The sequence below is a fragment of the Apteryx mantelli genome, chromosome 1 (assembly GCF_036417845.1).
Source record: "Apteryx mantelli isolate bAptMan1 chromosome 1, bAptMan1.hap1, whole genome shotgun sequence".
In the NCBI taxonomy this organism is placed as follows: domain Eukaryota; kingdom Metazoa; phylum Chordata; class Aves; order Apterygiformes; family Apterygidae; genus Apteryx; species Apteryx mantelli.
Window position 1 is genome coordinate 48,573,746 of NC_089978.1, and position 26,838 is coordinate 48,600,583.

General features: G+C 38.0%; 1 protein-coding gene across 1 annotated transcript in view; it reads left to right on the forward strand.

Moving 5' to 3' along the window:
- SLAIN1 (SLAIN motif family member 1) overlaps nt 1–15,228 on the forward strand; it is a 48,897-nt gene extending 33,669 nt beyond the window's left edge. Inside the window, exons 6-8 of the mRNA XM_067293084.1 lie at nt 7,603–7,767; nt 9,743–10,025; nt 13,679–15,228. Coding sequence (XP_067149185.1) covers nt 7,603–7,767; nt 9,743–10,025; nt 13,679–13,754 — 524 coding nt within the window. The 3' untranslated portion in view covers nt 13,755–15,228. The remainder of the gene's footprint in view (nt 1–7,602; nt 7,768–9,742; nt 10,026–13,678) is intronic.
- The last annotated feature ends 11,610 nt before the right edge of the window (nt 15,229–26,838 follow it).

Sequence of the window (26,838 nt, forward strand, 5' to 3'; positions counted from 1 at the left end):
TGGGCTTCACAGCCATGTGTCAGTGCTGTTTGGATGTCTTAGAGTCCCTGGGGTACTTCAAATGGTGTTAGATATTTATATATAGGCACTGAATTGTGTACTAGGTGTCTGTTCTCTCACTATAGCCAGCAGTCTACTTGTTTTTCGTTCACAGGATTACCTTATACGTAGCATAGAGATTGATTGTCTGTATGATGTTTCTGGTGCTCTGATAATCTACTGCATATAATCTACATGCTTGGCATGTGAATACTCTGACAGATATTTTCCAGCTGTGTTTCAGGCCGTAATTTTGAACTTGCACATTGTTCTTGCTAGCTTATTTTAGCAAAGTGCTGCCTCATTCTGTTACTTTGTTACTCTGCCCTGCTGTTTTATTTTGCCTTACCTATATTTTAAAATACCATACCACCTAGCCCTCGCTCTCATGCCCAGGTTCTTTTTCTCACCTTATCCCACCTGTATGTTGTCTGAATGAATGATACCTGCCCTATTTGCAGCCAGACTCCAGCAGCTTGCTGTACTAAAAGGCTGATGGAAATGCTAGCATAAAATGGCAGATGTGTGCAAGTGTAAATATGTTAAGATATGTTAAAAGGGTATTTTGGGGCCACCTGTAGCATAGACTACAGGCATGCCCCTTAAACAACATTTTGTAGCAACCACTCATAGCGTGTGTATGCTGTGATTGCTTTCTAATAAGTTTTATTTCCAGTTGTGATGAATAATTCACTAATAGGAAAATTTTGCATGAAACCTTCTTTTTCTTGTTTAATTACATCCTCTCCTTAACTCAGTTGAATGGTGTGTAACTGGGTTTCATCAGAAAAATTCCATCTCTGAACGTCGTTAAGGCAGTTTGTTTTTCAGGGGAGCAGCCATTTTATTTTTGCAATTTAATATGTTAGTGGGTCTAAATGGATCATTTAAAGAAGATCTGAGAGAGGCAGAAAGTGAATAGCTTTCGAGTAGCTGTTGCAGTTAGCTGAACTGAGTGCATCTCAATTATTGTCTGTCTTGTAATTTAACAGTGCTTTTAATATGTCGACAATGGAAAGGTTTGTGTTTGTACCTCATTGCCCTTCCCCTGTTCTGAAGAATTTCATGGTTAACAACATAAAATGTTGCTAATTCTACTAATATTAAGAATATTTTATATTTAGTCATTTTTATATGAGAAATACTTATATCACCAAATTTCATAAAAGCAAGCTGTTTTCTGCTTCATGTTGTCCATAAATGTAGGAGTTATTTTTAATTGTGACACAAAAATAGTCTCTTTCATTTTAACTTTTGAACATATGAACTTTTATCTTGCATATTATATCCTGGCAGTCTTATTTCATGTGCATTTTAAAATGTCCATTGGTATAATACCTGAAAATCAGAAACTTTGTGCTATGGAAAAATGATTCCAGATAAAGAAGAAATTTATTATAATGCAATAAGAACAGTCAGATGAAAATACATCCTTTACTGAGTAGCAGTGTGTGCAAATTGATTAATTTTAATTTATATTTTCCCCTACCTTTTCATGACAATTTTTTACTTTTTAGCTTGGTTGATACCTTCAGGCTACAGGTATCATTCATTTCAAAAGTTGTAGGTTTATTTTCAGAAATTATCAATTATGAGCTACTTCATTGCTTACTCTTCTGGGAATAACTTTTCTCAGGCAAAGTTTGATGAACATCATTGACTGTTGCAATACCCTTGCCTTGTTTGTTTTAAATATTTTTTTTTAAGTGAACTCCAGGCAGATATAGAAGAGCAGCATTCTGGACGCAGCAATTCTGTGTTTGGATATCAGTTCAGCGTAGATAGTAGTGTTGCATGGGGAGAAGTCATGGAAAGATTATGGAAAAATCATTAATTTGCTTTAAGTGTCAGTGGGGGGAGATATATGCCTAAGAAGCCAGGGAGAGATGAAGTAGTACTTTTAAATAAAATGGAAGTGTTCAACATTCATGAAATGCAGGTACTGACAGTTACAAAGAACGATGTCTCCTGCTTGAACTGAAAGACTTATTTTTAGTTCTTAATTTGTATTTGTACTTTTACGTACTGATATCTCCGTTGTATCAACTGATGATTCCACAGACCTCTTGTCAGACCCTGTTGTATTTAGGATGTCATAAACATAAAAAATGTAATGCAGACGTCATACTCAGGTGTTTGAAGGTGAGGAAGAGAAATTAATTAACAATATATTTCCATTAAAATGAACTTGTAATTGGGTCTACAAATTTGTTAAGGATTTTGGAATGAACTCTGAATATATACATAATATAGAACATAATATTTGAAAATAGAAAAAGCTTCTTCTGACACTGACACAGTTTTTTTCTTTTCTTTAGTTTTTCCCTAACTTTTTTGTGCGTACAGTACAGATAAAGCAGGGTTGTATTTGCAGGGATTGTGTGAAGGATTTAAATATGTGTAAGAAATTGCTAATTTTGCTTGAACAGAAGTATAGATTTCTCTGAGAAACTAATATTTCTAATTCATTGTATCACATTCCTTAGCCATATTGCACTTTCTGCCAGGCTTGTCTGTCTCTGTTCAAATAAGACGTTGACCACATTGTTGCAAAAAATAACAGTAAATGAATAAACGTGTTGTAAGACACTTCACTGTAGGGTCAGCCTAAGCTGTCCTTGCACTTAATCTTATTCCTGCCCACAGGCATTGAATGTCTGACCTCGATTTGGTGTATTTCAAATCTGGGCTTGTTAGTCCTGTTGAGTCCTGTTGAGTGTTAAACAAAATACCCATGTTTTGCAACACTTGAACTGATAACCTGCCCCTTTTGTAGACTGAATGCAGACTAATCAGTGTACAAACAGCTGGCCATCCAATTGTAATCCTCCAGTATGTATTTCCACTGTTCACTTTAGGTTCTGTTTTCTTGCTGTCTGCTAACTCCTTCCTTCAGTTCTAGAAACCACCAACAAGTTTATATAAACCATTTTAGTATTTCAGCCTGACATGGCATACTGCCTGTTGCATCAGCAACATTTTTAAATTTCCTAGAGACTCTTCTGTTCAAGAAACCTATTCCCTCAGACTCTGAACCACTTCTGTGAGATCTGTAAGAATTGTTAGTTAGAGGCATTTATCCATAATCAGGGGCTGCCTCCGAGAAGCTGGTAGAAGAAATGCTTCACTGGATGAGGCATCTGGCAGAGAGAAGATCATATTTATCAAGAACCTATGCATGAAAACCAAAGATCAGAATTTGCAGTCTGGCAACCCACCAAGACCATACCTCTTTTGGCGCAACTTTACTCCCAAGTTCAAAGACTGTTTGCATGCTAGATGAGCATTAATCTTCAGACGACAATAGTATTTGGTCAGCAGAAAGAAAGAAAAATGATGTAACCGGGGCAGCCACTGACACTGCTGGAACCAGAAGATACAAGGCAGGTGCTGTCTGTTTTGGAGCCCAGCCAGAATGAAGTTGGGCCACACATCCCAGGCTGACTTCCAAGAAGAAATGGCATGAGGGGAAAAAACTTCTTGGAAAAATTGGAACTGAAGCAAATGGGTAAGAAGCAAACTGCTGTCTTTACTGTAATTTTGTGTCATATTTTACAAAATAAGGGACCTGCTTTCTGACCAGTTTCTTTGCTGTAGTGAGCATGATCTGTGCTGTGGGGTGGTCTTTTCATGCATACTTTAGGGCAAAGGACCCTGTCTTTTCACAATTCCTGGTTTGCCCCATGCTCTAGGCAATGTGTAATTCAGCACAGATGCCAAAGGTGAAGAATATCTGCTGCAGATATGTGAAACAAGGACAATTAATACAAGCTGAAGAACACTCATAAACTCATAAGTGACAAACACATATGTGTCTATGCATGAACTATTCTAAGAAGCTGGTAATAACCAGAAACTGATTATTAACTCCCTTGCATGACCTATCCTTGCATTTTGTTCTTCACGCTTTCAAATAGCTCACACAAATACAATGTCTATAGGTCATGCTATTGCATTTCAAAGAGGGCTGGGAAAGACAAAGATACATTTGTGGTGCTTTTATATGACTGCATCTTACTTAAACCTCCTATTTGTTTCAGCACAAATTTTAGTCCAGTCTAAATAGTGAGTCACAATAACTTTTGTTGCTTTAGAAGCTACAGATGCTTCAGAAGTTCTTAACCAGTGTTAATATCCATGTCTTTCTAACAGAGCAAACTGTAAACAACTGATGATTTTTAGGCTTGTCACTGAAGCAGATTAGTGGGTAAGAAATAGCAGAAACGATAGCAGAAATTTGCTATGTTCAACATGGACCATAAATTGGATTTTTTGGCAAATTACTTACTTCCTTATCTGAGAATACATTGCAGCTCTACTCCTTCAGTCTTTCTCTCTGTTAATTTTCTCATCAGGTTTAGGAGAGCAAAGAGCTCTAGAGAGGGAAGGTTTGCTTAGAAAAATAGTTTTGTTTTCTTCTCATAGATTTCCAGCAAGTCCATATCCAGCAATGACTCTGTGGCCTGAGATAATGTTAAAATCACATAACATTCACCTTCTGCTTCCATCTATGAAGCTTACAAGAGCCAGTTTTTCTCTTAAAGACAGAACGTCTGTAAGACTCTTGCCACTGTTTTTTAGAGAGGAACAGATGACAGAACAAACTTTATTAAAGAGATGAAAGAGAATGCATTATCCGAGGACATGAAAGCTGCAAAAAGATAACGAGAAAGCATTTCTGTTTTTTCCCCCAACACAGAACTGACCTGTTGTTTTCATTGCTTTTCAGGGCCATTTACCTCAGCAGACACAAGGACCCAAAGACACAAAGAAGCAACACAGATGGTTGATGGATGAGAATCTGTGGGCACAGCAGGAATCTGTTGCTTAAGGACAGACCCAGCAGCTGAGCAGTCTGCTGGAATGAGAAGGGACTAATGAACAAGGGGCAGAAGTGGCCACCCCTAGACATGGACGAAATCCAAGCTACTTCCATGCCTTTTCTTCTACTATTGTAACTCTATCCAGTGGACAATTGTAGGAGTAGAATATGCCTGTTCATGGCTGAAGCAGTCACTGAGTGGAAGAGCATGTAGAATCCTATGAATTCTGCTTTTACTGCGTGATACATGGATAGTATTAGACAAAAGTTTATTTCATGCAGTGCTGTCTTCCCACCATCCTGCTGCTCAGACCTTTTTTTTTTTTGACATATTAACTTAGGATTTCATTACCTTGTGTTTCAAAGAATAGACTAGGTTTCCAAAATTAACAGTAGCTTCAGACACCCATCAGTAATATTGTTATTTGAGAATAAAATTTCTGCTTTTCCTAATGTGAAAACACCAGTGTTTCTCTTACAGTTTAGGGTCAGGCACCACGAATCCCAGGCTGATGTTCATGAGTTTCCTGTCACTGTGAACCAAGACTTGCATCACAGGAAGGCTGGTTTCTTTCCAGTTTGCAAAATCATGAGTATTTCAGGAATAGGGACATATAGCTATTTCATATTGGAAAAGCTTTATTGGGATTTGGCTGTACTCTGGTTTTGGGGATCTCAAACTTGGCATTCCATTTTCTTGCACTGAAATTCTCTTTATCCCACCTCCTGTACTTACTGTTTGAATTCACAAATATAAAAATTGTAATGTTTTCAATTCATAGCAACATTTAATATTAGACTATTTTCTAGACAGTAATGTTTTTCTATGTCAGACTATCTGTGATAAGTGAAAGTCAGCCTTAGCTGGGATAAAAGGGAAGAATTGCTCATCACTTAGGAATGGTGTGCATGATCTAGGGTCAAGGGCAAGTAGGCACTAGTAATAGGGAATGGGGACATGAGGATATTAGATATCCTGGACCCTTGAAAATAAAAGAATGGTTTTGACTGTTTGTGGGATCCTGTACCAGTTCGTATGACAAGAATGAGTCATAATGAATAATTGGAGTTGTAGCTTTGCTTGACTCAGTTCACTGGAGTTACATAGACATCATATATACTAAAGTTATGATTAGTGACTACTAATACAGTGTTTAGACAGAACTGTAATGTCACTTCTTATTACTCTTCAGTTATTAGCTGCTTTTAGAGTTGCTCACGATGGTGCTAAATAGGATATATATTTATATGAGCTGGTTAGTAGAGACTCCTAACTCAATTTGTTGCTATTTTGAATTGAACTTGCCCTGTATGGGCTGAGGTGGATACAAAACAGCAATTCCAAGTCGTATGTGTGATGTAAGTGGCATTCTTTTGCATAAATCCAAAATTGCAATCTTGAAATGCCCTGCTTGCAACTGAAGATAGTAGCTGTAGCTGCCTTTTACAAGAAAAGCATACTGTGGCTTACTTTTGCAGTGTAACAGCTGGAGGCACATCTGTACTGTGCACTGGAACATACTGCAGGGATTCTTGAGCTAGTGGACTCCACACTGACTGTGGACCAGAAATGTAGCCATGTCAGCAGAGCACAATACTTGTGTTAAAGACTGTGGCTGAGGGGCCAGGTTTAATGTTATTATTAATGATAATTTAATGACTGACCTGTTACCTCCACACAGTGTTGCCTTACTGAAGTCTGTCACATCACAGGAGGCAATTCAAACCAGGTCATTCAGTGTGTGTCTTTCTGCCCCCTGCCAGTCTTTTCTGGTTATACAGAATTCAGTCACCCACTTTTCTATCCCTTTGACCCAGTGGCAGAAGAGACTGAAAAAACCTTAGGTTACCTAATGCTGTTGTGGTTGAGACGTTTTCCTCAGATGTCAGGCTTGTCAAATCATTTTCCTCAGATGTCAGCTTCTCTCTCCAAATCAGATAGTGTGAGTGGGATTACAGGCATCTTCTGATCTCTTAGGCATTTGCCTTAGCTGTTGAACCTGCCCCCCAAACATCTCATTTCCAGCTTTCTTTTTGTGCAGGGCCTTATCCTACAGGCCTGCTCTGAAAATGCCCACCAAATCAGGCACCACAAGTGGGATAGGAGGGAGAACACCAGATTTGGAAATCCTGATGTCAACCCAGGGCTGCAAGCAAGTGAACAGCATCAAGACTAGCAGGTTTTGTTCATGACCGCCTGCAGAAACTTAGATGCCCAAGGACTTAACATGCTAATAAGGTTAGGTACTGAATGGAATTTTTTAGCATCTCATTGGCACCTGAAAGCTAGACTTAGTCACTTTGGATGGATCCATTTCACCTATCTTTAGACATCCACAAGCAGATACCTGCATCTGACTTTGTCACTGCAGCCTTGCTTTTTATTCACTGTGAAGAAATACGCACATTTAGGGCATGATTCATCTGACCTACTTTATACATTTACATGAAACTCATCCTTATTGTGACACTTTTGTGTTTAAATCCTTGTGATACCTAAAATATGTTGTCTAATGATGTCTTTAAAATAATTTGTAAATAATTATGCTATTACAATAGTGAGAAGGGTTCAGTTAGTAGGCTGTCAATGATGTATTCATATTCTTCCTATGGAGAAAAACCTTCCTTTGTGTTTGAGTAATTTAGTTATAATTCTGATTTTCTACAGAAATTATTCAGAGGCTCCTTGTGGTTGTTGGAAATTTTGATATGTCTATGGATGTTGTGCTCTTTTGCTTCAGATAAACTTCGAAGAAGCATGCCTAACCTAGCTCGGATGCCAAGCACCCCCGCTATTAACAATAATGCTAGCTTTGCTAGTTCTCCACTCACTGTGAGGAACAGTCAGAGCTTTGATTCCAATTTACATGGAGCTGGTAATGGAATTTCAAGGATGCAGTCGTGTAGTAAGTACCTAAAGTCTTTGGCTCTGTGCAGGGAACTGATAGAGTTGTAAAATACATGTCCCAGTCACTGATCCTCCGCTTTATGAAAAATTAAAAGAAGGCTTTGTGTCCCTTTTGTGCTAGATTTTAATCTAGCTCAGAATTTTCAAAGTTTTTACTCTGGAAAGCAAATTCGGCCAATCTTGTTACGCAGTATTGAGAGTTTCATCACCTCCTTTTTTCTCTGCCCATTCATCTTGTGCCAAACTTAAAAATAATATAATAATCATTATTATTACTGTTAATGGTATAGAAGCACCAATAATGCAGTTAATTCACATAAGCTTACATTTTTAGCTTTGATATTGGATTTTAAAATGTTGCTTTTATTAGTAGTTTACACAGTGCTGTTTTTACAGTACATTGTATAAATATCTTAAAACACAGGACGTCTTTCCTGTTGAAACTGAGCCACTTTGTTCCAAGCAAATGTGTTAAACAGAGAATTAAATCCTCAAGTGTAACATACCCGTTGAGTGGGGGAGTGAAAATGACTCTGTAATTGGTTTATTAAGGCGGCTTCTGGACTGGGGGGGGAATGTTGAATATTGTTCTAGTGGATGTTGAATCATTAATGTAGAATGTCAACAAGACAGATCAAGAGCCGAGCCTAACTTTTATAGCAGTATGGTTGAAGTAGTCTAGCAGTAAAAGAAAAAAGTGAATTTCATTTGACACAAGCAGGAGAAAGAATTGAATGTGTGTATCTCACATCCTGTGAGATTTTAGGAGGGAGAAATTGGCAATACCTTTTCCCGTCAGTGTTTTCTTTTGGATCCGGGCAGAATTTACAAATGACTTCAAAATGACTTAATTGCATTCTTTCTGGGCAAATAAACTTTACTGCTGGATTTATTTTATTTAATTTTTGCCCAGCTCTATTAGGAGAATGGAAATACCTGTTCAGGTTCCCACTTTGAATTTGCATGGCAGTCTGCTGAGGGTTTAATTTTATTTACTGTTTTAAAAATATTTTTATTCATCTATATATTGGTTTGTGGGTATACATATATATGTATGTGCCTAAAATGTGATTTTTCTTAAATGTATTTACAGGAAACATTCCTTGTAAGTGTCTATATTGTGTTTTTTTTTTAAGACGGTGTGTTATGATAAAAGTTCTGTAGCAATATATTGCCAGTATTGCTTAATTGAACCACACATCTGTATTCTCTCCTGTGTCTTTGAATGGATTTAAGATGCCCTTTTTCAAAGACCTGAAATGGAATTGGCCTATGTGTGGTAGTTAGTTAAAGTGCTTGAGGCTTTTGACAGTTAGCTTTTGATACGTGGACTCTGAAACAGATGCGTGTCTGATGTACGCCAGAGGGCAGGATTGTGTAGAGAGTCTCTATATAAAGCTTTTGGAACTGGTAGCATTGATTTAAAATGATAGTTTACATAACATCCGTGGACTATGTTGTTTTACTCAGGACCTTTTTATAGCGTTTTGGTTGTTTTTACGTATAAAGCCTAGACATCTGTTATGTTTTATAATGCTTTAATGCAATGTTCATTAAACAAGAAGTAGTTATTACAAGCAACTTTACAAAAATCTAAATGATCTAACAGTAATTAATTTATATCTTCAGCAATTTCTCCTGTTTAAAGATCTAACTGGAATGAAAATGGGTGGATGGAAATAGATGGAATTAATTTACCTGTAATGACTAATGAAACCTCTTTGAGAGGAGAAAGAAGGAAGAATAAGGGGTGGGATTTTTTGTTGGTATGGGGATGGCATAGAGTATTTTATTTTTTATGCAATGTTATTGGATGCAGTGTTGGATCCAACAATTTTTTCAATAGTTTATAGTTAGCAAGTAAATTGCATAATGAATGTGTCTATTCAGACCTGTCTAGAAATGAACATTACTACATGGCCTCACCTGTTGCGTACTGACCTTATTTCTTCCTTTCCTACCACTCTTTACAGTTCCCTCACCAGGACAACTTCAACACAGAGTTCACAGTGTGGGACATTTTCCAGTGTCTGTTAGACAGCCTCTTAAAGCTACTGCCTATGTAAGCCCAACTGTACAAGGCAGTAGTAGTATTCCGGTATCCAACAATTTACAGTTATACTCTAACACTGGAATCCCAATGCCAAACAAGACTGCCAACCAAGGGATTGTAGGACGCAGTGCTCTTCCAAGACCGTCGCTGGCGAACAATGGGAGTGGCATACCCAGAAGTAAAATTGCACAGCCAGTTCGAAGGTAAGAGTTAAACAGGCCTCCTTTCCTGGGTGGCTGGTTTTGGCTTAGGTAGCATTTTTTCTTTTTCTCTTAGGTATGAAGCCAGACTATAAAGGAGAAAAGTTTCTAGCTCCTAATACTGAGTCGCTGGGCAGATGAAGATTTCTCTTCACAAACAGGAATAGGCAATGCCTGCTGCTAATTCTTAGTAAACTGTGATACCTGATAAAATCTAATTAGATTTAAATAAGAATTGATTACCACCCATCACTAAGAAATCAAAGCAGATGGAAATCTCACATCATTTCCGTATGTGACTCACCTTCTTCAATACTTGTGTCATCTGCTATTTTAGGGTAACAGGATGATTATTTTTTTGAGAGTACCCAAAAAGAGAATTGCTTGCCCATTGTTGTAAAAGGCTGTAGACTGTAAAAATGCACATTTTGACATTACAGGATCTTGAGGGAGGATAGTAAGCTCTTGGGTTGCAACCAACATCTTTTAAATTTCATCTGGGGACCAACAGGCAAACAGGAAATCCTGAGGTATCATGTACTTGCAATGAGCTATACTGTTAAGCAAATGCATTTTTGCTTTCTGCAAGAAAATTTAGTCTCCAAATTATTTTTTAGTCTAAGCAATAAAATAAACTTGAGGAAACAGACTGTGATGTAATCACCTAATCACAGCTGGAAGTTGAAATAAACTCTTAGCTGTATATTCATATGACTAGTAGGTGATGAAGTTTCTCAAAGAAACTCAAGGAGAAACTTCAGGCAAACTTATGTCAAGCTCTTCCAAATATTTCTTCCCTTTACATGCATCCCTCCCATTACGAAGACCCACTGTGTGACCCCTTGGTTCTATTTTGGGTAAGCTGTCACTAGTTCTCACCATTTTTCTTCTTTTTGCTTGATACTAGCTAGATCCAGAATAAGTTCAATTGCTCACATTGTCTCTTTGGTTGAGTTACTCGGGGATTACACCAATGTGACTGACAACAGATTTTGACCAACTGCGGTTAAACTTTGATAAAGAGCTGTCAGGTTGCTTTTCTGATGAACACTGTACCATGAGATTTCTATCATAACCTTCTTTGCTCTCTGCTGGAACTCTCTCTGTTAGAGTTCTTTATAGTAGAGGTTTTTCTTTCTTCTTTTCTTTTTCTCTCTCCTCATCTTCATGTTCTTCTGCAGAGCTCTTAAGTCTTTCATAGCAACATGTGAGAAAGACAGAGACTTTCTGGGCCATGAAGACCAGTCTCTTGCTATTTTTTACCTTTTCATACAACAGACAATATTAAAAACATAAATGAGAGTTTTCAGATGGTGAAATACTGTACTCTCAACACTATTTTATTAGAAGCTGATTCAGATCAGTAACAAAGCTATTTTTAGTGCAGAAAATCCAGGTTCCTGTCTTCTCACCTTCAAATGTACCATTAGCAGTATCATATGCTGCCCTAGAGCCAAACCAGTGATCCTAGAAGATAGATTGTGTTTCCACTGTGTGAATGGCAAGTTTGTAGGACTCTAAAAGCACTGACAGACTGGAGCTCAGCCTGGAGCTCTTTAAGACCCTGATTTCATTTTGTTTTTTAACATGGAAAATAAAGGTGGTTTCAGTTCATAATGTAATTTTCTTGGAAGAAATTCAGCCATGAGAGGCACATTTCCTCAGCATTGGTTTTGTCACTGTGGTCATTTCTAAGGAATGGCATTTCAGATTATCAGTTCAAGAGTCTAGCTTCTATTAGTAGACTGAAAATTAGACAGTGTCTTTAGTCTTAACTTGATTAAAAGTAGATTTTTTTAAAAAGTAAATCAGATATTCAGGAAAAAGAGCACATTCAGAGCAAAACTGTGTCTTCATTCCTCTGGCCAGACTGTTAGATAGCTAAGTTATTAGTATTTTAGAAACTTAATTTAGGTTGCTAGATACTTTAGATAGGCCCTCAGTACGTGGAGCACAGGATCAAACCCTTGAGGGAGTGCTTTTGATCTTTTGCAGCATAAAATGGTAATAGCCAAAATCACCCATCTTGGCTAAATATTAATTGCTTTCCTCCTTGCCATCAGAGAGCTGCACGCATCCAAAAGCAGAGTAGAGAAATTGTAAGGGATCCAATCCATCTGTCCTTGGCCTTACAAGTGAAGTACTACTATGTTTTGGTGAGGAGAAGGCAGAAAGCATGCACTCGTCCAGTTGAATGGATCCACCCAGCCCCCCTTTCCAACTCCACGCTCCTGGCTTACTGTAGACCTGCTTTCTCTCCTTACCCAGGAGCACGATGTTGGGGGTGGCAGAGGCTGCTTCCCCTAAAGATAGGTGAGCTGGGAGCAGAGTGTGACAGCGAGGCAGTCCTACAGTACCCAAACCAGAAGAACAGAGCAGTGACGGTGACCACGGTCAGTCCAGATCTCCAGACAAGTCCGCAGTGATGAGGCGGGGTACAAGATAAAGCCAGGAAGTAAAGTCAGAAGATCGGGGCCAGATCAGTGAGGTACCAGCCAGGCACAGCCATGGCTGCAACGTAAATGCAGCTCCTGAGCGAAGGTGGGAGCCTTGCTTGTTCCTGCTGCCTTGCGTAGGAGCAAGTCACTGCAATCCAACTGCAATCCAACTACCCTAAACTGATGATGGGAGAGTAGGAAGGGACTACTGACCATCTAAAACTCTTATCTCAGACTTTGTAGTATCATTATGACAGCTTGTGCTTCATTGACAGTTTTCAACTCTTGAATGTGTTTTCCTGTTCACTCCCCTGTAACAGAAGTTCAGTTCTGGATAAGTAGCAATATTCTTACGTTTATTTTCAATTTAGTTAATTCTTCCTTACTTTTCATCCTCTCTGTTTTCTTTTGAAGTTTGTTAATCATAAATTCCTTCCTTTTCTTTCTGAAAAAAAAAGTGAAAGCAGCAGTTGTAGGTAGGTTGCATTTTCTGAAAGAAAAGGCAGGTCACATTTTATGCCTCGAGTAGCTAGTTTTATAGTAAAGGTAAGTAAAAAAAAGTGGAATTGCATAAAAGCAGCTTGGTTAGACCACCTTAAATTGAACCATCTTTTTTAAATAAGTGCAGTTTTTGGCCACTAGAAAAATAGTTGTAGAGAGACAAGAATCTGTTCTGGTTACCGCTCTTAACTTCCTGGCTCTATCTGCCTTACAACATACCTCTGCCTTCTTCCAGCCTAGGGCATTTGGAAAGGAGGGGAGGCATCAGTAACTTGCAGCAATTATAGCTAAAGGCGAAGAGAAAGAACTGGAAAGAAGCTTGAGAAAAGGTTTTATAAGAAACGTTTTCACAGAATTGGGACAGTCTATTTTCAGCAAAATATGGTGCAACTGAAACACGGTGGCCATAAATTACAGATAGCCTGTCTAAAATATGGTGGCCACAAATTGTGGGTAGCCTGTCTAGCCACCAGTGAGTTGACTGTTATGTCAGAGCAGAGAATTTTTTTCTTTTTAATTTGATTTGATTTGAAATAATTACCTTGGTAGTACCTGGAAGTTGGAAGATGGTCAACAAACATTTTTTAGTTAATCCTTATTTATTAAGGACAGATGCAGCCTGGGAACATGAAGATGGTGGTGGTGGGGGTCCAGGAGGATATAATCTTTCACATGAAATATGGCTTCCTTTGTCTTTTTTTGGTCTGTTTAATACAGTTTTCTCCAGCCTCCAAAGCCTCTTTCGTCACTTAGCACAATGCGGGATGGGAATTGGAGAGATGGCTGCTATTGATGAAGAATACCCAAGAACAGTGGAAGAAAAATAATGTGGATTTCATTACCCAGCTGGCTGGGTAACAGTGATTTGGGAAGGGAGGATCATACACTATTATTTCCCCAGAGATTTTAATATGTAAACATCCATAATGCAATGTCATTTTTAGAAAATGAACATCTTATTAAATACTAAATATTGCACTTAATCAGTTACCTGAACAGCTGCATTGTTACCAGACTAAGAATGGCAGCATTATCATTTAGAACTGAAGGGAACATTATATGTGTGCGAAGTATCAGAATACTTCCTTTGAAACAACAATAGGAGATAGCCCTATTTTGAGCAGCTTTGCCATACTGAAATTCTAAAATAATTTTTTCGGTGTAAAAGAATCATGCATTTTATTTTGAATTGGGGGGACCTATGTGTGTGCTTGAATTTTTTTGGTGTTTTCAGTACGATTTATTTTGTATACTTGAGTTCATTTAAACTTGCCTGAACCTTGAATGACAGAGAGATGATTTAACTTTTCTGTGCCATAAATAATATTTTTGGGGTAATGTACTTTTTTAGTGCTAGGAACGTATCTACAAAAATGTACCATTGGCAATACAAAGCAGTATATTTATGTTGCAGAAGCACAAAAAAGTAGCATTCACTGGAAATTACCATACAGCTGGGTCAGCATGGTTTTGTTGGTCTTTCACTATTTGTTCAATTGTTAATTTATTGTCATAGTATTTTGTATTTAAAAAGGCAGCATAAGTCACATTGCACTTACAAAGATACAGTGATCTCTAAAACTACAGTTGATTTTCAATACTTTATTACCAAGAATAAAATTCTAATGTTTTATTAACAGTTGCTTATGGAAAATGAATGAGTTTTAATGTGAATAAATCTTTTTGATAGATCTTTTACAAAATCCAATTGCACTAATCAATGCTTTCTTATAATGGCATATGACTTAATATTTGATTACAACTGTGTATACTGCTGTTTTGGAATGTTTCAGAAATAAAGAATCTATTTCAGCAATAATGCTGTTCTTGAGTGTGCAATGGAAACATTATCGGAATTTGGCAACTGACATCTTAGCTACTGAAGTTTTTATTACTTAGCATTTAGATTATGCTGCATTTTTGCAAATATATACCAAGTTCATCTGAAAATTTAGAAAAAAATCATGTTATGAAGCCATGCTTTGCATAGAAGATGGATAAATATTATTTTTAAATCAATTTTGTTACAATCTCAAAAAAACAGTTCAGTTTAACATCCAGGTTTTACAAGTACGAGTGCTGTGACTTATAATAGGAAACAGAGCTTGAAAACAAAGTGAGTCCTTGGCCACGGATTTAGCCTCTGAATTATGCTTGAGGATCTGTTGTCCTTAAAAAAGCAAACTAAAATAAAAAGTGAAGAAGAATTTAGTGATGAGTAAAACATTTATTAAAGTGAGAAATGATTGTATGGTAGTGCAGTAGTATCTGCAGCACACAGCTTGATACTGTTAACAGAGATAAAAGATTTATTTCTCACAGTTACATTGTTGTTTTTTTTTAATCTGGTTAAAATTCATTTCTAAAAGACCAGAATCATTAAAGAAGGCATCAAGAAAAGTTCCAACATGGAAATTCTCGCTGCACAGGTAAGTATTTCAACACGAGTGCATGGAACTCATTTTGTTCATCAGAAACTTTAATTTGAAGAAAATACTGTTGGTTAAAGAAATCAATCATCTGTGAACAACTCTGTTTTCACGGACAGTTTATCTCACTTACAAATGGATTGTGATGGGGAAGCAGAGCCAGCTCTGGTAGCGCTTTGATGTTTGCCTGTGTCATGGAGGGCTAACAACCTCCTGCAGACTCAGGCAAATGATTTCACTTGGGGGCTGCTGATGTCTGGCATGACCCTGCTAAGGTAGAGCTAACCCAGCCAGACTAAACTGACCAGTTTGTTCTGTGCATTTATATGTATGTGTGTCCCAAATTTATAAGCTCTCCTGGCATCTGGTGCTGGGGAACAAGTGCAATCATTTTTGGAAGAGATGGTTGGAGACCAGTTGCAATGGTTCTCTTCTACTCATTGCTGGCCATATCAGGCCTGGTCTGAGTTGTCTCTTGACTATGTTTCTTAGTGCCAGCATTTTATCCCCATTTTTCCATTACTTGGGATATCACAGCCCCATCTTACTCTGAATTACTGAGATGGATTGCAACTACTTGTTGATGGTAATAATGCAGCTGTACACAGGAGGGCAGCATATACTCTGAAAATATTTTCTTTTTAGTAGCTAAAGCTTTTTTACCTCTTTTCTAGGGTTTTGGTTTGAACTCAGTGCATATGTTTCTTTCCAGTGTTGTTTGCATGTGATAACAACCTGTTAAAGAAAGATGCACAAATGTTTGTGATTTGCATGTTTAAATTTCACACTACAAAATGTGATGTGAAGTGGAGAATTAAGCATTTTTGGTATAATGAACTCTTAAAAAAATGCAGTTGTTCTTGTTTTTTCCTTATTACTGATTGTTCTGTTCCCTTGTGATACATTTTTTCCTCATGTCAGGATTTGGTAATCATATAGTTCTGCTGCTTTAAAATGTTTTTGTGAAATACACCCATCGCATCGGATGCCATCTAACTTCAGGAGGAAACCCACGGTGCAAACAGCTTGACTTCTTTTCTACACTCCTTTGAACCACAGACTGTGACATTGCTGCTCTCTCTCTATAACTGGGATAGCTGGCTGTTTCACCTGAATTTAGTGCTGGCTAGCCAGGTACCGCTCAACAGTGCTCAAGTGTCACATATTTCACTGCAGTCTTTCACTGGGAGCAAAATGTTTGGAATATGCAACACAACTATTTCTCTGTCACTCTTGATTTTGTGTGAGGCAGAATCTCCTCCAGGATAATGTGAAGCAGTAATGGCTAGGCAATGCAGTTATCTTTAAAAAAACAAACTGGTATTTTCACAAGTTACCACAGTTATTTTCATTTCTAAATATGAGGCAGTCTTTCAGGACTCTGTGGCCCCCTTTGGTTCTTCCCCTGTCTTTTGGTCTGTGAACACAAATTCCACTCTTGTCTCTTTGTTGGTGAATCCCAGAAATGGCTCTCTAACCCAGACCTGCTTCCTTCTGTCCAAACTGTCTTGGGCTCAGCTCTTGTGCTGATGGCAGAAACGTGACTTTCAACCTTTTTTCTCTAAGCCCTCCTCTCCTTTTTCAGTCACTGGAGATAAAACCTCCAACTTCCCAGTCAGTCAACCCTGTAACTTGGGCACTGTCTTTGACTTTTCCATGACCTGATATGCTGGTTAAGTCTAAGTCTTACTGACTCTCCTTAATAAATTGAAGATACAAATCCATCCATACAGATAGAACATTCATCCATGAGCATCTTACCTGAAGTCTGAATTACTGCATCATCTTTTTCTTTGGCATTAGCTGGTAGAGTCTTTTGCATCCCGAATCCGTCCAAAATACAATTATAAGATCATTTTCCTATCTTGCTGCTTTGACTGTGTCACCACTACTTTTTGTAGATTGCTGCTGATTTCCTCCTCTGTATAGAAAATAGTTAAAAGTAGTTATAAGGTATTTGTACTTGATTTCAAAGCTATTGGCACTGTCCCATCCCACTAACAGTTTTCATTCAATGTTGAAGTAGATTTCTGTATCTAAGTCCAACATGCCAGCCTCTATTGCTTCTGTTGCAAAAAAAGCACCTCCTAGCTTCCTTCCATGTTGTTTACATTGTGGGGGGAATATGCCATTAACATAAATGGACTATTTTTTTCTGCCTTCAAATCCTTCCTTAAAGGTTTTCCTTTGCTACAGTACTGCTAAAAGCAGGACAACAGTTAAAATGCCAGTGTCCTCTGATTCCTTTTGATCCCATTAACCAATACTGGCTCATCATTTTTTCTTTCTCTGATTGGTGTTTTTTACTATACCTAAACTGCAAATTGTTAGAGACGTGGACTCCTCTCTTTTTTCCTTTGTGTTTATATTGCATGAAGCCCCGTAGAATCTGTGGCCCAGGGCTAGAATGCCTGTATGCTAACACAAACACTAATAATGAGTATTTTCATATGAAAAAGTGAAAATTTAATACTTACAATGAATTGTAGGTTAGCTTTCAGAATTAAAAAAAAAGGTGAATAACAAACACTATCTCTTAAAAACAGATTTTGTTATGTTTAATAATCTTCAGGCACAATGTATTTAAATATTAGGAAATTCTGGATAAAAAAGGAAATGACTAAGCCTGGATGGCTTCCTCTGTCACCATTCTGGTGAAAAGCTTAAGTCCTGACTGATCTGGTTTAATTCTTTTGTTCTCAGCCATTTGGAGTCACATTTCATGTGCAATACCCACTAAAACCCTTCTGCTCAGCCTTTCTTTCCCCATCATCTATACTTCCAACTCTTTCTCTCCCCAGATTCCCACCCTACTTGTGACTTCTGACAGTGAGTACAGATTCTGACTGGTGCAGTTCCTGACTATGCTTGCAGATTTGACCCATGTTATGCTACCGGTCTGTTCACTTCCCAGCCCCAGGAGCTGATTTTCTGTGCATCTTGTATCTCCATCACTGGGACTTTCAGCTATTACCATGTAAGGTAAGCAGTTATACTTAATCTGAATTAATGGCAATGGAAAGAAAGTTTAAAGTAAGGCATGAAGAGATGTTAACATGCTAATAGCTCTGTCAGGCTCTTAATAATGGTGCACGAGTTGGTGATCCCTCAGTGGAATCACCCATGTACTTTTCTGACCTGACCAGGCTGCCAACTAGTTCCAAGTGCAATTCAAGGGGTTGGCCTTGACCTAAAGAGTCCTGAGAAATTATCTTTCTACTTGTGCAGTACAACAATGTTTTACAAAGTGTCTCATAGAAGGAAGGAAGTGAGAGATTAGATAGGTTAATTCTTGAAACTGGAACTTCATTCCTCGTTTATGTATGCCAAACTTTCAGGTGTTTTGGCATTTACAAAACCTATTGCCCAGTAACCAAAAATTTCTGTAGGTATCAAGAGTCCTTTGGTGCCTAAGTGCTGATTGGCATAATCCTTACATTAGCTGGATTTCTGTCAGGGGACATAAACATAGCTGTGCTGCAGCAGGCTTGGCAATACTGAGCAGTCCATGTACTGGTGCAGAGGTCCATATTCCAGAGAATATGTAGTAGCATATTCTAAATACCCCAAGCCATAGGGGAAAAGGGGAGAGGAGAAGGGCAGAAGTTTAGAAAACTTCATAGGAAACCAGTTCTGGCTGCCATTTTCTGAGCAGCAGCCACGTACATTTGAAGTGTCATTATGATATACCATTGGTTATGGAATCAGATCCTAGATGCCTTTTGTTTACACCTAGCTCAGATGGCTCTCCAATCCATTTTGTAGCATGTGTAAATAAATGCCAGTTCCTTTGCCTGTACTCTGTGCTAGGGTTTATTAATCTGGGCATATTAAGAGGCAGGACATAGTACCTTGAACACAGCATAAGCTGAAAGCCGCTATATGGTCCTGGGTGAGATTTGGCTTGATTGTTTTACAGGAGAAGGTAATTTCTCAACCATTCATGTAGACATGCTCATGGGCATCTTGTCTTGCACTGTGAGCATATAGTGCCCAGTTCCCCTTTTTGAGTGTTACCCTGAGTTTAGCAGCCTTTATTCCTCTGTAAAAGAAGCTGGACTATTGAAGTGATGTTTATGAATACAGATAGAGGAGATAGTGGAGAAGAGAATTTAATATTTTTCTGAGACATAGAGGGACAGTGACAAAGAACATATGAACCTAGGTCTAGAGAGGTAAATAGTGCGTTCTTTCTTGCTTCATTTTTTGAAGTAGTGCTGAAAAGGTTTCTTCATTCATACATTACCCTGAGCAGAGTGTGAAATAATAGCAGACAGAGATATATATGTGTAAAAGCAACTGGTTGTCTTTACAATAGACATGAAAAATGGATGAACGGATAGATTGGTCTCTCTGAACTGTGTTAAGAAGTTTAGACAATGAATGGTAGTTGGCCTTCAAACTTTCCGTGCAGAACTTTCTATCACAGACCAAACTTTCTATCACAATGCCCAGATGTAGCTATCAGAACTGGATAAAACAATAAGTAGACAGACTGTAGATAATACTCATAGACAATTGAATTACTCTTACCTGAAAAGAAATGTCACAAAGCACAAACAAAATGAAGGCAATTCTGTTACTGCCATCTCTCTTACCTATTTGGTGATGCACTGCTGAGTTCATTCCCCGAGTATAGAGGGGTTGGACATCTGAGACTGATTGGGCGACATAACTTGTTCTTGTGGCTGGGCAGAAGTAAATCTCCTGGCTCCAATCTAGAGTAGATTTGGTCATATGGTGTGGAATAGCAGCATGCATTCACCCACATGCAAGAGTTCTGCTTCTCAGGAGCACAAAGCCTGCCACACACATTACCCAGATGCATGGCTGTTGCTGTCAGCTAAGCTCGTGTAGGTACCAGAGATCTGACAATTCCTTTGCTTGTTAAGTCAAATGCTTGAAAAAGCCAATTATTAGAGCAGAGCCCAAGTAGATGGTGATACTCAAACACATTGTTTTTGTTCTGTGAGCATAGCCAAAGGATAGTATTTTGTCATTTCAGGCACGTTCTTTCTGCTTTGTAGAGCTCTTTACCTATGCTCATGCATTTAATATATTTTTCCTGCTGAGATTATTTTTTCATTTAAAAAATGAAAATAATACTTCTTTTTAATGTCTGCTTCACTCATTCAGCAGATTTCTGTTGTTCCCCCAGATAAATAAAATATTATTCCTTTGTCCTTCTGGCCAGACCTATAGAAAGAAAGAGCCTGCAGCAAAACTCCCAAACTGAACTTTTGTGATCCATCCAATCCTCATACTTTACAGACTGAAAGCAGATGTTTCTAAACAAGGTATTTTATATATACCCAAGACTGAACTTTTCAATAGTAAAAGCAACAGAAAACATTATCTGGATGTCAGCTACAACACACCTAAACTGGAATATTTGGAACTATTTGTTTTCTTCAATAATAGAAAACAGAAAAGATGCCATTATGGTTCTACCACTTTGCTTTTCAACCCTACTACAGGATGTTATAATAGTTTAATTTCTAGATATTCTTGAAATGTCCTTTTTACATTCTGAATATGAATTCAATTGAGCCAGTGAAAATGTGTTGAATTCTTTTTTAGCAAAATATTTAGTGGCTACTAATCTGTTTAGACAACTTTCTTATACTGGTTCTAAAATTGAGATACTCCAATTCCAGCATTAGTGTATAATCCATTTTCTTTGACATAATGTTCTTAATATCATGCCATTCAGTTCCTTTAAAATGTAAAGTAATAATTGAAGTGAAAGTTTTATTATATCAGAAGGAAAATTAATTTGGAAAAAGAGAGTTTTTTAAGCCAAAGAAAAATACAAGAATGTGTTTGGATTTAATCCATGTTTTTCTAGGCAGTCACTGACTGTTCTGAATTATGCAGTTCTGATAATATATACATATACAATAGAAAGGATTTTTGTTTGTATATATTAGAATAAGAAAAAAACATGAGAGAAAATGATGTTGCTATATTAATGGTTTGCTATTCACTGGAACAGAATTCATGATAAATAACCTACTTCCATCTCTAAAAAAGGAACTCTTTCAGCACCTGATCTTTTCAATCAATGATGTGAAATAGCTGTGATGTAAAGTGGGACCTAGCCCACTTAATTTACAGCTACAACTACTTGGGTGGGTGCAGATGACTCCTTTTGGGTATGCTCCGATCTGGGTGATATGAATGAAGTCTGGACCAGAAGCTATTCAGAGTGTTAGTGGAGCTTATCTTGCTTCTCAAGATATCTTATTACTTTGGATGCAGTCTCATGCAGATGGAGATCTGAAGTTGGGTAGGAGGAGCACATGGGTCTGCCTTGCCTAGTTCATGACTATCAGCCTGCACTGGCAGCTTTGTTATCAGGCCCTGCAGTGGTAAGCAAACTACTGAGTGATATTCTTTGATGAAGAGCCAAATGTAATTACGCACAGTCTTACAATATGGGCTTGCTTTTCTGAAGTACTGACTACTCACAGCTCCAATTACTTCCAGCTCAAATGATGAGACTCTTAGCACCTCTGAAATTAAACACTGAATAAATTTTATCTTCCTGACATTCTTTTTCTGAAGTCCCGTTTAAACTGAGATTCCATTACTGTATTTGCATAGGGAAATATCTTAAAGTCTATTTTCAGAAACGAGTTTCTGTGATGGCATTGAGTGAAAATGCTTTGGAATAGAATTCAGTGCCTGGATAAGGATATTCTGTCTTTTTGTGGAATTCCAAACTTAGTGTACAAAACGCTATGTTAAAACTGTTGTTTCAGATTTAGTTTTGCATTTTCAATGCTACATTTTCCAAAATAAACAGGAAGAAAATGCCATTTCTTTGACAAGCTATTCCAGACAATTGGAATGATAGGTTTCCCTGGCACCCAGTTGCTTCACACAGAATTAAGTGTAAATTCACAGATTCATAAAAAGCTCCATTTATTTATAAAAGTCCCAGTTAACTGTATAATACAGCACAGCAAAAACAAAACTCGAGGTGCATTTACATAAAGAAAGACTTTATCATAGTAAGTCTAAGCAGTATTCTAAAGAGCAGGCTTACAGCCTCCTTTATAGACTAAACCAACAGTTTGCTCAAGAAATTCATGTCTTGTTTCAAGATATAAATCATAGGCACTTGTCAGGCTTATATAAGCACAAGTATACTTCCAAGAGAGAGATGTAGATGTGGAAAACTTGAAGAGTTTCAACAGTGTTTAAAAACATAAACTGCTGAAATGAACTTTGTTTCCTTCTGCATCATTTTGTAGCCTCACTCAATATCCTGTCTATTTTATATCCTCACTGTGAACAATATATGATAAGATGAAAGGCAGTTTACGTAAAAGCAGACCATCTTCTTCAAGAGAACTTATAAAGTACATCTCCTGTATATTCCTTTAATCCTTTGTGTAGCAGTAAACTGCAATTTTACCCTGAGTTTTGAAACCTTTCCTTAGTTCCACAAAGCAGATAAGTTTGTTGTGAAATAGCTTTTTTTTTCTTTCCTCTGGAAGGAAAAAGATACGGGAAAAAAACAGTTGCATGGCATGTGTTAGCCTGCTTACAAAATCACAAAGTAGTGAAAATGAATGCATTTTATAAAATCCTCATTATCACTGGAAAACCCACTTTACATGCCCACACTTGTGTGACAGGATTACATGTTTGTATTATGGAAGTGTCTGTGGGCTGGAACCAAGTTGGACTTCATGCAATAAAAACAAAATGCCTTGTCTGAAGCAGCTGGCAGTCTAGGTGAGTGCATTGCGTGAGCTGTTTGTGCACTTTGTCATATGAATTAGGCTGTTTCAGTTACAAGAGAATCCCAGAACCAGTTTTGGGGCAAGAGTAAATACTTGGGGTAGTAGACTGGAAATCAGAAAACCTGTGTTTTCCTCTCCACTTAACCAGTGATCTAAGATTAAATATTTTTATGGTCTTTCATACCATAGTCAAATTTCTCCTTAAATAGTCTGTGCTTTAAAGAACTTACCATGAACTCCTAGAGCCTAATATACTGGAGTTTTAATTTTATTTAGGATTTACAGGAGCTACAGTGAAGCAAACAATAACTTCTGATGCTAATGAACACAGGTAACCATTTAGCAATAGAGAGAAGCAATGGAATAATGCAACTTTCTAATTCAAGTTTGAAAACACTTTCCTGTATGAATAGGTACTGAGGGTATGGGATTCTGTTGGGTTTAAGAGCAAAGGGTTTGTAGTGAGTTTAGGTATCCATAAGGAAATGACTATGTACAGCTTGTAAAGTTTTGTTCTTTATTCAGTAGGCTGGTGAAGATTTCTTACTTTTATGTCATGGAACAAAGTAGGCCAAACAAAAATGAAAGGAAAGGAGAGAAAGAGAATCAGAAACAAAATTAAATGATGGGACTGGTACTCATTTGGAGACGAGGAGGCTGCCATAGCAGGTATGGATCTGTCATTTGCATCAGCAGTCTGGGTTTTCCTCACTAGCTTCAAATGCCAGCACAAGAAAGGGTGTTTAAAGCAACAACTTCCTTTGTTCTCTCCTCCTCCCAGGCCCTTTATGTTTTTATGTTGGTAGGTTAAGAATGGCTGTGTGCGTTTCTGAGTAGAAATAGCTTTTTGATGTTCTATAGCAACTTTGTAGCTGCTGAAGTAGCTTTGATAGAGAAAAAGAGTCAAAATTTTCCCTACCAATATAACCTGAACAGTGAGAACGATTATGGATGGGGCAGGAGTTTGGTGGGTTTTTTAACCTCACAAACCATATTTGGGCTGGTTTAGTTTTTTCATTTTATTTCTTATTTTAAAATTTAATAGTAAAGCAAGAACTGTAAGCCAGTTCTTTGACCCTGTACTGTTTCCTTTGAGCTACAAGCAGAGCTGTCTTAAAAGATCTCCAGAGACCTTAAAAGCAGTATAAATGGTACTATGTGTCTCATCCTTATCTCGCACATGTTATCTGAATACCTCATCCTTATCCCAAAGGACAGTGGACTTTCCTGGGATGTTCCAGTGACAAGATGATATGAGATGGGACATGTCCAGAATTCAGGCAGAAGAAAAAGTTTGGCTAGAATAAGAAAAAAATAGTGTCCTTAAGTGTCCACTCTTAATATGTACCAGCTGCTAATCCAGTTGTCAAGATAGAGGGGAGGGGAGAAAAAGCTAGAAAACTGAAGGAATTGTGGTTGTTCACCACATCGATGATTATGTTATATTAAGGTGGTTCACATGTGTTAACAGTGAGCCAGAGAATCTGGGCTAGCACACATAATGTTCTGATGGAACATAGTGTATGCACTTTCCTTTCCATCACAAACTGAACACTTTGTTATCTTTGTGTGTTGTCTTTCAGTGACTGTAAACAAAATTGCTGCTCTGTTTTCTGAGGTTCAGTGTTGTTACTGAAGAGTTGTGCCTGTTGCTCAGCTGCTATGCACATGGTGCAATTAAGGAGGTAAACTGGATCAACTCAAGAATAAGTCCCTGCCTTGAAGAGACTGAAAAACAAGGAAGCAATAACGTAATACTGAACAAAACAAACTGTGCACCTTTATAGAGCAGTTCAGATAGATTTTAGATTGTATGTACTTGAAGAGGAAATGTCTCTGGCAATTTTATTTGGCATCCTCTTTTTGCGGATTTACCACAGAAGCTGACCTTAAAGCATTAGTTCTGAGAAACAAGGGCTGTGAGAGTCAACAACCACACAACTGTGGTCTGCCCTGAGCTGGCGTAGACCCCTTAAAAGGGAAAAGAAAATGCAGGATTGATGGCATCTACAATGTCTTGAAAAACAGCAAAGGAAAAGGAATATGATGCTGTTATTTGATGTTTGAAAATCTTGTGACATGCTTTTTCCTACCATGTAAGCTTCTGTTCTTCCTGGGCTTTTAACCACTTCTAAACAGATCCAAGCAGGAAGCTTCTGTTTTTCATCTGAATTTGCATCAACAGATACTGCATGAGCAGAGATTAATTCTAAGCCTGGTGGAATCCAATAAAAGAAAAACTCTTCGTGAAGGAGTTTAAAGACAGATCTAATAGTGGAGGTGGGTCTGTGCAGCAGGAAATAGGACGCCTGCCTTTGACGTTCATGTCCCCCTTCTAGGTAATCCAAAATCCTCAGTAAAATAAAGAAGTTTCCTAATTGCTCAGGGAGAGCAAAAACACCTCAGAGGAGTGGTCACCTTAGGGCTAGCTAATAAGAAATGCTAATTAAATCCTTCCCTTTTCTACACTGTAGGTGCCTGAAGTAAGGCTGCAACAGAGATGACTGCACACTTGGGATTCAGAACCACAAATCCTCTAATGAGGTTTGACACCCACAGATGTTCTTTGAAGCTATGTTTATGCTACTAATTAGAAAGGGACCATGAGCCGATCCCTGGCCTCAAAGCCAAATGGCACAAACTGGCTTATGTCTATGCAGCTGAGGGGTAGCTCCCTCTGGAACAGATTTATCTTGGAGACAGTTACCTGAAGCAGTCTGAAAGGGAGCCAGGGTGTGAACTAGCATTCAAACATTGTGGATGACGAGGAGCCCAGTGCTTAAATTAAGTTCCATCCTCTCTTATTTAGCAGTAGAGATGTGCCCCAAAAGAAGTGAGCAGGACCCTCAGCTTTAAAATCACCCAAGATAATGACCTTTTATATAGCAGTCTGTGGTTATAAAGCTTCCTGGAGAAGTGGTAGCTCTGACTTTTAGGATCTCAGAGCTCTTGCATCCCAAAGGAGTGTCGTTGACACTGTGTTCCCTTAACCTCTCCTACTAAACTGGGCAGAAGAGACTACCAGGAACTTTGGGCTGGAGATAGAACACAAGTCGCAGCATAACTTTGAAGGCTAGTGGTTAAGGGAAAGTAAACCCTGTGTTTTGTTTTGTTTCTCTGGGGACTGTTCTGTGTTTTACATTATACAGTTATTAAATATAGGAATTGCCATGCAGTTTAAATGCCTACAATTTTTTTTTATTATTATTAGCTCTAACTCTAAAAAAAACTTGAAAAAATCCCTTCAGCAGCTATGCTATTATAAAGCAGTTATCACAAATGTAGGTACAAGATGTGTACAAGATGTAGATGCAGGCTGTGTATATATCACAGAAAGGACCATGTTCTGTAGGAGGATCTGAAAAGCATCTGTTGTAATAGTCTTTTTGACTACCACTTCCTTGGAAAAGGCTGCAGCTGTTAGACGTATTCAGCATAATAAGCCTTTATGCAGATATTAATAACTAACATCAGCAGACAGACCCTGTGGTTTCTATCTGGTTTGTTCTAGGCATGGCTTACAGGACTGGTAATTATTCTTTCAAAATGTGACCAGAAGAGGGAAGATCGTGGAAGGGAAAATTAGCTGTCTTAAACCCTAGTATTAATTGCTTCAGGGTTTTGTTGCTATACTTAAAGCCATGTGCCAAATGGATATATTGCTTTGTATTGCTTTGCAGATGAAAACTGGAGT